This window comes from Podarcis raffonei, chromosome 9, assembly GCF_027172205.1.
Source record: "Podarcis raffonei isolate rPodRaf1 chromosome 9, rPodRaf1.pri, whole genome shotgun sequence".
Lineage (NCBI taxonomy): Eukaryota > Metazoa > Chordata > Lepidosauria > Squamata > Lacertidae > Podarcis > Podarcis raffonei.
The window spans coordinates 30158511-30170662 of NC_070610.1; the positions used below are offsets into that span (position 1 = coordinate 30158511).

Below are 12152 nucleotides of genomic sequence, written 5' to 3' on the forward strand. Positions count from 1 at the left end.
TTAACAAAGAAACAGAAATGTTAAATGTAGTGTCTTTGCCTGTTCAAAATCTCTTGCCTTTCTGGAAGAGGGCAAGTGGCAAGAATGCAGATGTTTCCAGCTTTGTATGGTGGTAGAGCATGGGAATAGCTGCATCTCCCTCTCTAGGGGGGGGAAGGGGGTTCTTTGATAACACGTTGGGTTCACAACTTTTCTTTTTTGTCAACAGATTGCTGCATTAAAAAAAATAGCAAGGACAAGAGATCACAATGCAAGCTCATGAATTGTTTAGGCATCTGCGAATGCCAGAACTTGGTGACGTAAGGCAGTACGTGCGCACTCTCCCAACAAACACGCTGATGGGATTCGGTGCTTTTGCAGCTCTCACAACTTACTGGTACGCCACAAGACCCAGAGCTCTGAAGCCACCATGTGATTTAGCAATGCAGTCTGTGGAGGTGGAGGTAAGGAATCGCCGTCTTTCATCCCTTGCGTATTTACTTGCAAGATTAGCATAGCATGTTTCATAAAAGAGTTTTTTAAGCTGTTCTGTGATGCAATTATTGGATTAAGGCATTGCTTTGAATCTGGTTGCATGTGCCAACGTGCCACCCACAGTACATACCAGTCACATTCCTTTTGTCCCCAGAACTTATAGTTCTATTGCAGCATTTTATATAGCTTTCTCATATTGATTGCAGCAGACTATTCTGGCAAGGTCTAGGAAGTGTGCAAAGGGAATGACTGCATCATGTGCTCAGGAGCGAGGGCTAGGGAGCTATGCAAGGCAGAAAAACTACGTGTTGGAGTAGGCTTGGTTCAAAGCATCCATTGATTTCTGAGATGTAAACAGCTCAGAACCTTTTCTGCAGCCATGTAGGTTTGAAACAGATACTTTTCTAAAGCAATGATGAGGAACCTTTCTGGCTGGGTGTACCAGATCCTTATTTCTCCCTACCCCTGCTGGCAAAGTTCGGCAGGTGGCTTATATTGGTACTGTTGTCGATGTACCCTCTGATATTTCACAGTGCTGCTGTAGCACTGTGTTGCCCTCCTTAGGCCAACTACAGTAACCACAGATGGTTAGTTTCCAGTTGAACAGGGATAATGTGCACTGTTTATTTAATTTATCTCTAAATCTCCCTCCGTCTTCCAGGATCCCAGGGCAATTTGCAGCATGCACATTAAAACCATTAATACCATTAATAAATCAGCAATTCAGATAATGCAACCATACAGTTAAAACAACTGTGTTGCACCAGACAACTTCACTTTCAGCTGGTCTCACCAAATCAGTTTCAGTAACTGAGGTTCATGAATTATTCATTTTATTTAAGTGCATTTGCATAATAACACAATTAATAGTAAATTGCTAATAAAACCACATGCAAAACAAAGTGTGCCTCTTCTGTGTTGTTCTCTCCCTCTGGGCTAGGCAGGTGGTGAGTCCTTTTACACTAGTACAGAGAATGAAGATGGATTTGGCCTCCTCAGGTTGGCAAGACTGTAACTGTTCTTTGGTTTTGCAGCACTGGAGAGAGTGGAACCAAGTATGCACAGTCGTACTTGGATACTTTAGAGCAGGCACGTCCAACAGGTAGATCGTGATCTACCGGTAGATCACTTTATACTTTGGCTCCCCTAAAAAAACCTCAACACTTTTGCCCTGCAGCCCCCAAAACAGGCCTTTCCTTCTTTAAAAAAAGCTCAAGAACTTTGACCTGAACCCCCCCAAAAGGGGGTAGATCAATGCCAGTTTTGAACTCTGTGAGTAGATCACAGTCTTTTGGGACTTGGTCATCCCTGCTTTAGAGTATAGTTTCTCTTTGTGCTTTCTCCTTCCCTGGCTGTCTGACCTGGCTCCAATCCAGGCTCATTCTTGCAGTCAAAATATCCCACACAGTCCAATACAAGTGTGAAATAAAGGTCAGTAGCAATTTCCTCTATGAGCAACTTTAACAAGCAGCTTTGAGCAAGGGGCCTGGGTAGGCTTTCACTATCCTAGTTGCCCCAGACATGACCCTTGGCAAACTTCTTTGCATTTTCTACATCTTGTGCCAAGCATAGCTATTTGTGAATTAGGAGGCCGTCTTTCCATATAGACAGAAATTTTCCATCTACAGGGTCCTTCTGGTATTCCCTTTTCTGTTTAAGTACATGTTCAGGGATTGTGGGGATTTCTTCCAGCCCTACAGGCTTTTGGGGGGGGGTCCAGCATTGTCACACTGTGATACAGGCAATCCCCAGATCACAGGTACCAAAACATTTTGAACACAGAGATGCAAAACATTGTGATTAGACAATGCACCTGAAAATTATACTTGATTAGCTGTACTGAATTTCTTTAAACACTCTCCTGTCATTAGTTGTACAGTATATGCATTTAGTTAGATCCATGTGCAGTTTCATTGTGTTGATGACTTTGTTTTCTGCATATGCTATTAAATTTTTTGGTTCACTCATTCATTTTCATGTTAATGATATTGGTCATTAATTATTGGTCACTGTGTAGTGTGGATCTTTATTTTTACACTATTCTTTTAAACACCATACCCTGACCAGCCAAAGAGGAATTTTGTAATGTTTTGTAATGTTGTAAGTATTTTAATAAAATAAATCTGAAACAGCCTAATTGAAATGAGCTTGATCTCTTGCCACAGCAATCAAAGTATACTGGAGCAATACTTTTCAGGCTCATGGCATTAAAACTGATTGTGTTTATAAAAAAAACAAACCTGTGCTGAACTGGCTCATACTTCGCTTTGTCTAGCAAACTATTATCCTGGATAAACTGGGCTGTTTTTGCTGAATAGGAACTGCTAACTTAGGTATGATAAGGTATTAGTAGGGTCCTTTTCAAAAAGTCAACAGATCTTGCCCATTATATTTTCCAGCGTGCTTGGGAATAATTCTTGCAAATGAAAATCCATTATTATCTGTTGCTATTTCATTGTACTTGCTGCAAAACCAATTTGATGTGTATGGAAAAGTACATCTGGTTTATGGATTTTGAGTACACTTTGTACCTTGAAATTAAACTCTGATCGGGACTTCATTTTCTTTATCAGTTGATTGGTCTGGAAGTCACTGTGCTTGAGAAGACCACTATTTCTGAGTGCAGGGCAAATAATTGAGTTGAGGTGTGGGTATGTGCTTGCTTCTGATTCTAGTCCTCATAGACTTCAACAATAATTCCTTCAAGTTTAGGTTAAGTATATCTGAATAAGTACTTCAGTAGATGGCAAGGAATAAATGAGGCTGTAGGTCTTGCACTTCTAATAATTATGAATTTTGACAGGTTCCGTTCTTTTCCTATTAGTGTCATTAAAAAAGAAAGGCTCACATCTGATGGAAATCCTGTTTTTAAGGCATGCACATTAAAGCCATCACTAGTAGTATCAAATGAAATAATGAGCTTCTATCAGACAATGTTTATGTAAAACAAAAGGAAAAACCTGGAGAAAATCTGGCTGTTCTTGGTTTTTGCAACTCTTGCTCCTACTAGGTGACACTTCCTTAATGGGTCCAGGGTGACCAGTCATCACAGGCCGGAAGGATTACCTTATATCCCATCAGGATCACTCACTTGCCCAACTTGTACTGACCTTACACCGTGATCAGATGTAAATGTTTGACTCTACTAGCCAAACAAGAAGCATATTTGTGTTTGCTTCCATGGAGTAACTACCAATTCTTTCTGGAAAATTCTTGGAACTTAGCTGCAAATAAATTGATTTTTTTTAATGCTAGTGCACACATATGGCCAAACAGAAATAGCTTCACCATTTTCTCCAGGAGCTTGTGAATTTCGGCTTGTGCATACCATAACCCTGCTCCAGAGGATCTAATGCCACATTGAACTTCAGAGGCAACATCCTCTGTGGTCCAGGGTCAGAGACAATCCTCTGCTCCAAAGTCTGGAGAAGCATATGGACCTTAGGGACTGCCTCATACTCTCCAAAGTGCAGCCATACTCCTCAACCACCTCCTGAGCTGCTACTCCCCTTCTCACTGCTTACAATTCAAGCACCAGCCAGTGCTTCCTGCAGAAGCTCCCACTTCTGCCCACCAATTGCCCTCTCCCCAATTGGGCTGGAAGAGACAGGGATCTGCTTGCAGAATGTTACTCTATATGAAAGACATGTGTGCAGCAGGGTTAAAGGCTTTAGCTTATATCCATAGATATTATATCCTTCCTTCCTTCCTTCCTTCCTTCCTTCCTTCCTTCCTTTCTAGGTCCTCCAAGCTGCAAACCAATATTTGTTATTGCAACCAGTTGGTGTCTTTGGGGGTTTTTTTGGGAAAATGTCTGAAATGCAACACAGAATTTTGTTACTTTAAACCATGACATAGCCTAATGGAAGAGAGAGAACAAAGCCACATCTTCTAAAATCCCCCTTTTTCACAATTGCTGCTGTTAAGACAGCCTGCCCTTCTGTGCTCTAATGTTCCTATAAATCCTAGTTTGAAGTCCCTTTGGACCTCCTCTTCCCAGCATCCTTGTCATGGTTTTGCAACTGGGGTGCTGATTTTAACAGAGCCACCTCATGGCATTCTTTCAAAAGAGCGGCTGGTAATGCTGACACTCTTTCCATAACCTAATAAACCGGTAGTTGGCAAATAGCTGTTGCAAAATACCAAGTTTCTGATGGTTAGTGGGTGGCTGGCAATCTGGGCACTGCTGGCTGGGGTTGTGTGCTCTCCTTAAATCAACAAGAGCTTGCTCACAGCTGACAACACAATAGCTTCCTCAGGCATCCATCCAAGGATCCTTTCAGTCCAGAGAAGTGTGCCTGCAACAAAAGAGTCTTGAGAACTACCGGCACTTCTGCCATTCTTCTCCCAACCTCTTTCAGTGAAGCCGCTGGCTGACAGCAGGCCAATTGCTGTAGTTCAGGCATAGGCAAACTTGGCCCGCCTATGCCTGCTGTAGTTCCCCTCCCTCCTTCCACTGCCAGTAAACTAGGCACTGGAATATTATGCTGTAAAGCAGCATGCAAAATTCCATGTGCACAATGAGAGTTGCAGTGGTCTCTCAAGAGCCTGAGCTGGGAATTAGTTTAGATTTTTCCTCTTGCTATGAATTTTAGGGGAAGGGTATATAGCTCAGTGGTAGAGCATCTCCTTTGAGTGTAGAAGGTCTCAGGCTCCATCGCCGGCATCTCCAAATAAGATCCTTTGTCTGAAGTTCTGGCAAGCCACTACCTGTAAGTGTAGACAGTACTGAACTAATGGACCAAGGGTCTGACTTAATGTTGTGTATGCATTAAAACGCAGTAAGGTCCACTCCCCACCTCCCATTGCCTTTAAAATCAAATCTGCACATGATTGTACACATCTGTACAGTTGGATGTGTTTCCAAGTCAAGTGCTGCCTGCCCACACCAGTGGGCGGAGAGGGGGAGTGGTTGTCCTCATACGTTTGCAAATTGGATTGAAATTGGTTTGGGGGAAACAACAGAAAAACGCAGTATCTCTCAAGGAACTTCAGGACAGATGTGGATTGTGGCTAACGTGTGTACACTGCTTCACAAACCCAGCAGTGGGAGCACACTGGATGTAGAGTAAATAGCCTTGTGTGCACTGTATAAGGTGGCTTCCTATGTTACTACGCTTGGTAGTCTTATGAAAGCTCATCCTTTCTGAGCTTCACCTCACCCCCATTTCTCCTACAGGAAATACTACCGATACACCTTTAAAAGGTGGCAGCGAGGATTTCTGTATGAAGTACTGGACTTAGGAAGTTTAAATGCCAAGTATTCACTTGCTAGAGAGTTTTCCTTAGCAGCACTGCTTCGTGCAATAAACCAGAGTCTGTAGGGCAGTTATTCTCCAGCTAGCTTGTATGGATGCAAGCTTCTGCCTAAAGAACAATGGGATGTGGTTAACTTTGATTATCCTGCTTATATTTTAAGATAAAAAGCCATGCAGACCTGAGGCATTTTTTTTATGGTACTGTGTACAGTTACATCTTAAAATTATGGATACAGCACATGTGTATGATACAGATAGTGCTCTTTCAAGGAACCACAACCACTTCTACCACCTTGGGACAAACTCAGGTTTTGCTATTGCAGCTTCATCTTCTTCGTCATTTTGTTATTTATACCCCGCCCATCTGGCTGGGTTTCCCCAGCGACTCTGGGCAGCTTCCAATACATATAAAATCACAATATGATGTCAGACATTAAAAGCTTCCTGATACAGGACTGCCTTCAGATGTCTTCTAAAAGTTGTGTAGTTATTTATCTCCTTGACATCTTGATAGGAGGGCATTACACAGGGAGGGTGCCACTGCCAAGAAGGTCCTCTGCCTGGTTTCCTGTAACTTCACTTCTCACAATAATGTGTGAAATGGCCCTAAGCAGCAAGGTAAATGAGAACATAGGAAGAAAGCCTGTAAGCTTCTCATTGACTAGAGAGCACTTTGCCATCAATTAGTCATATGTGTTAGATAGGAAAGATGCAAATAAAGCATTTCTTATTTGAGGCATTTCTTATCTTGGGGTTTTTTGGTTGCTGGGATAGTGAGTGATCATGATCACAAGACGTCCACTTACAAAGCAGGCCTTCACTGAAGCGTATAGTATTCTGTAATGATGACGAGGAGCTTTTAGTTCATAAAATGTCACTTTGAAAACTTGATCAGCTGACTAATTGTTTCAATGAAACTTTCATGTAAAACTCAAGTAGTATTTTATATAGATGTCTGTTCTTGAATATGAAACTGTGTGAGAACTAGTTTGAAACCAGCTGAACCAGTTTTACAATGAAAAATTCTTTTCCCGAGCGAGCTGTTTGTAAACACACCAAAAAGGTGTTTCCAGACAATTACCTTCTTTGCAAGGTGAGCAGTGTGTATTACAGTGGAAAGGGGTTAAAATACATGCTGTACAAATGTTTAGGGCACAGGTGCAATTCTTATACTTCAATAATGTACTAAAGAGAAATCTGTTTTCTGAGAAAGTTTTTGTCAGCGGTTCTAAAGCAGGTGTGAGAAACTTTTGGTCCTCTAGATGTTGCTGAACTACAATTCCCATCAGCCCCAGCAAGCTTGGCCAGTAGTCAGGGATGATAGGAATTGTAGTTCAGCATCATCTGGAGGGCATTACATTGGCTACCACTGCCTTGGAACAAGGCAATTGCAAAAGATGATATAGTTATTGCAGCATAATGTTAGACTTTTCTCAACTTTGGTCTAGTTTAAGTGGAAACGAGAAACCAACCTTTTGCAGTGACTCATTGACCTTGTAGTGTGTAGAGCAGGAGTTGCCAATGTGATGTCCACAAACACACATGTTCCCACTGGGTCCCTCATCCCCTTTGATGTTAGGCTTGAAAGAAGCATTTTGTTTAGCAATGGAATAGGTTGTGGTGTGTGTGTGTTGCCCACAATAGTTTGCAGATGTGCCCATGACTGCAAAAAGGCAGGCAGCCCCTTTTTAAGTTCAACATTTTATTCTATTCAAGCAAATTTATAAACATAGGATGACTAATTCTAGAATGCACTTCCTTTCTGCAAACTGCAACTAGACTACATTATCAGCACTAATTTTTGTTTTTATGTCTGTATCAACCAAATACAGCTGAACTTAGATTTAACTATCTGTGATGCCCTAGCATTGTAGCAGAAATGAAATGAGATAGGATCTGAATTTATATCTGTCACACATTTTAGCCAGAGTTTTGCTTCTTTCATTGACATGCTTCCTAATTCAATCAACTGTTGCAACAACCTAGTCACTTGGCTGTTACTGTCTGACATCAAGTGTCACACAGGACGCTTTGGAGAAAGAAATGTGTAATTTAACCTTCTTTTATATACAGGGTGAAGACCATGCCCGAAGATCATCACTACTTGATAGTGATGAGACAATGTCATACTACTATGATGATGTGAAGACAGTTTATGATGTCTTCCAAAGAGGAATGCATGTGTCAAGTGAGTATTCATGCTTTGGGAAAGCAAACTGGAACAGTGCTCTAGTCACCTGAAAGAAACAGTAGCTGACTGCTTTCATAGTGCAGTAAAACACTGTCTGCTGGAATAGCAAATAGTAATCAGCTAAACTTTCAGAACCTGATGATTGAAGTTTAAAGTGAGAACTGTCTATCATGATGGTTGCAATATTGACATTGTGAGTAATTAAGCCTTGCACATGAATTTTTAACTTTAGAATCATTTTTTTTGGGGGGGGACTAGATTGAACCATCTGGTGGTGGAGTGATGTAGAATCTCCCCTGTTTTTCTTTCTTTTCCTTTTTAGTTGCTAAAATTTTTAAACTTTTTAAACTTTTATCACTGTAGACAATGGCCCTTGTTTGGGTGTAAGGAAACCAAATCAACCATATGAATGGATCTCTTACAAGGAGGTAAGTGGACACAACTTTGTGTATGTTGATGAGGTTGGTGTTTGGTTCTTTTGATGCTTACAGCAATCAAGTTATTTCCTTTCAAAAATGTTGGGATGAGGGAAGTTCAACAGCCACAATTATTGGGTGCATACTTAAGTGGCCTATGTTCTTTATGTTTATATTTAATACAAAATTGTTGTTAAGTTTCACTAGTATCCAGGCTTTATGTGTTACACACTTGCCTAATCTATAGTTCAACAGACACTTTCAAGTATCTTTCAAAACTTGAATTCTAATCAGTTTTTCCTTTTGTTAACTTCCTTATATTTCCTGTCCCTTCCTTTCTCTTTCAATCCCTAAAAAGCCTGTCTGGAGGGGTCAGAGACTCCAGACCCTGTGCACAATGGGGAAATTACCCAGAATGGGTGGGAACTTTGGGCGATAGCAGACATCTGATTGGTTTGTTTTTGAGGGGGAGGACTTTATTCAATTAACTTTCTCAAGTCAGCTTATCTTAGAATCTAAGCCACCGTGTTTCATTGTAACTTGGCTAATATATATCACAAGAGAGATATTACGTGTTGGAAATATTGATCCTGTGTGTGATCCCTATAATATTTCATATACTAAGCTTTTGTATTCTTAGCTAAACAGACTTAACAGCATTCCCACCTACGTATTCAAACTGAGTATGTCTCAGCTCATTTAAAATCTGATTCTTCTATGTGGCTTGTGAATTTAATGGCCAGGGCAGTTGTGGAATTATTCTTAGCTCTGCCTAGGCATAATTTTTTAGAGCAGATACCTGGCTTTTAAAAAACAGGCTTCCATCCTACTAATTAATGGTATATAGCTTCCCTTAAGCATTGGCCAGTACCTGTGCGAAATGTGTAAAGTGGCTAAGGTCACTGAAGAGGCTGAGCGGGATAAAATGGAAAATTGAACAGTAAACTCCTACATGCTTTCACAGAATTGGTAAGTGGTGCACCTTTACACAGACGTGTGTTTTCCCCCAGGTTGCAGAAAGAGCAGAATGTGTTGGCTCAGCACTTCTGAACAGAGGCTTCAAACCATCTCCTGATCAGTTCATAGGAATCTTTTCACAGAACAGACCTGAGGTAATCAAAGGCCATCATTAGGCTGATAACGCTTGTGGAATAAGGTAGTCCAGTTGTATAGCTTTGCGTCCCTGGGAAGATGAGCTTCCATGATCCTAATTTCACCCAGCCCTGTACACAGTGCAGCACCAGTACAGAGTGAATGGTTGGGAGGTTGCCATCGTCCGTAAAAATCACATCTTACTAGGAAACCAATTCACCTGGGAGCCAGAATCAAGGGTTTGGTCTCCCCTTGCAAGGAAGCTGCCCACCCCTCAGCTGATCAAGCCCCCATACTGTTCTTACTTTCAGACACCAGAGCAATATGGAGCTGGGTGATATATCTTGGCTGCTTCTTCCTCCCCTAAGGTGGGGAGGAAGAAGCAGACAAGATACTTTTCAGACACTGTGATATATCAGCATATACTGATATTTAGCTGCTGATATATCATGATGTTGAAAACCAGATATTGCCGAGCCCTAAATTGCAATATCAACTCTTACACACCTGGATATGCACTTACAAATTCTGTTGTTAAGAATGCATTGAAGTTTCTTATGTGTGTAAAAGAAAACAAAAAACTTGTACAAAAAGTATTGTAATGCAGTGCACCTATAAACTTGCACAATGTGTAAGAAGAATTCATACCAAGCCCTACCAAGCTCATACCAGGCTCATACCAGGGTGGAACTAATTGCTCATTAGCTAACTTTCAGCAATCCTTTGTACGTACATAGCTTTATAACTGAGATGTTTTTCAGAGGGAGACTGTTCCTTCATATGCACCCTTTATGGAAATTTGAATTGTGAACTGCAGACAATGCAAGCCTCTAAGACTTGATACTAACAGACCACAAAACTGAGTCATAACAACTGTGGTAGCTAAGATACCAAACGTTTCTTTCAGTTCAATACTAGTTCAGGGAGTTTGTTTTCTGCATTGTTTTTGTTGGCATTTGTTTTTTCCAACATTATCTCTTAATCTAATGTGCTACTCTTTAGGAAAGGTGTTCCATTGAACTGATTGATCCAGTAATACAATACAGCACATTATAGAGAAATAGGTGTGGAAAATATCTGGGACTTTAGTTAAGAAAGCATTAGCATATGGCTTAGCTTTAACCATTGGTTAGCTTGCTTATTATAGTATTACTTGCTTAAATCAGCTTTATCCTTTAGGTTCATGGCAACATATAATGATGGAAGTGCCCTCCTATGGCACTTCCTGATGCACATTGCATTAAAATACTCTTTGTACAAGTGGTTGCTTTTTACATGCATAAGGAATTGTAATGTGTTCTTCTAAATCCTTGTATTGAACAAATTCATGTGGCAGGGAACTGGATTTGATAGCAACACATGTATATAAGATGGAAGCAGATACGACTGTTGTGGAGCAATATCCCTTCTTTAACCACTCCATGCCTTTGCAGCTGTCAAATGTATGATGTGATCTCACCACACTTTTCCAGTACTGTATTACAAAGAAGAGGAGAGGGAAACTCTTTATATCATTTTCAGCAGCAGACCTGTGTTTACTATGTCCAGTTCCTCCCACCGGGGCAATGTGAAGTAACCCTGAGAAACAAGATGCAGAAGTACAGTGGTACCTTGGGTTACAAACGCTTCGGGTTACATGTTTTCAGGTTGCGGACCACGGGAAACCCAGAAGTACCAGAAAGGGTTACTTCTGGGTTTCACCGCTCGCACATGCACAGAAGCGCTAAATCACGTCACACGTGTGTGCAGATGCAGCGCTGCAGGTTACGAACGTGGTGGGTTGCGGACATGCCTCCATCATAGATTATGTCCGCAACCCGAGGTTCCACTGTAATGTTCTTTTTTTCAGTACTCCAGACTTCAAAATATTTCAACACGAATATGTACGTCCAACTCCAATGATATATTAACAGACTGTTCCAGGACTGTTTGTGTGTGTCGGGGGGTAATAGTTCTTCCTTATCTTGGTGTCTGTTCAGACTCTCAGCTTGTGACTGAACTGGTTATTATGCACATGCAGAATGCAACAAACTGCATCAGCAAAAGCTGGCTTGTAAGTTATCATAACAACAAATCTGTGCCAAACACTCGCATGCATGGGCTGGCTAAACAGCACCGATCACAAGCTGGAAATAGCTGCGTGAATGGCATCTTAGCTTCCATGACAGTATTCATAAAGGAAACTTGAATTGCAAAAGCGTTGACTTTTCTCCTTACTGCTGCGTACCTCGGTTGATGCCAGCAGCTTGCTTTGCAAACAAACAAGGCTGACACTGGCATACTTGAGTCACTGTTTGAATGCTAGTGTGAAAATACCTAAACCAGGCCAGCTGGCTGTAGCATCTGTGCTTGGCAAATAAGCACTACATTAACTCTGCTTCTCTTGCAGTGGGTTATCATTGAACAAGGATGCTACTCTTACTCTATGGTGGCTGTACCCCTCTACGACACCCTTGGAACTGAAGCTATTACTTACATTGTAAATAAAGGTATATTCTGCATTCCTCAACAAATGAATACACTTGTCTGTAATACAATCACTATTAAAAAGTCTACCCACCATAACCTAAACATCACAGAATGCAACTAACTTTGCAGCTGTAGAGTTCTTTGCAGAATTGTTTTTGAAAGCTGCTACAGCAACAGAATTGCAGTAGGTAAGATGAAGTAGCCTTTAATAGCTGAGTAGACACAGGGACTTGCTGACTATAGGAAGTGAAT

The 12152-nt window shown here is 41.1% G+C and overlaps 1 protein-coding gene across 3 annotated transcripts in view; it reads left to right on the plus strand.

The window, feature by feature from the left end:
• Positions 1–12152, plus strand: part of ACSL1 (acyl-CoA synthetase long chain family member 1) — a 41491-nt gene that overhangs the window by 11506 nt on the left and 17833 nt on the right. For all 3 annotated transcript variants that reach the window (XM_053402502.1, XM_053402504.1, XM_053402503.1), the window contains exons 2-6: positions 209–443; positions 7806–7920; positions 8287–8351; positions 9350–9451; positions 11821–11920. In XM_053402502.1, coding sequence (XP_053258477.1) covers positions 249–443; positions 7806–7920; positions 8287–8351; positions 9350–9451; positions 11821–11920 — 577 coding nt within the window. In that variant the 5' untranslated portion in view covers positions 209–248. The remainder of the gene's footprint in view (positions 1–208; positions 444–7805; positions 7921–8286; positions 8352–9349; positions 9452–11820; positions 11921–12152) is intronic.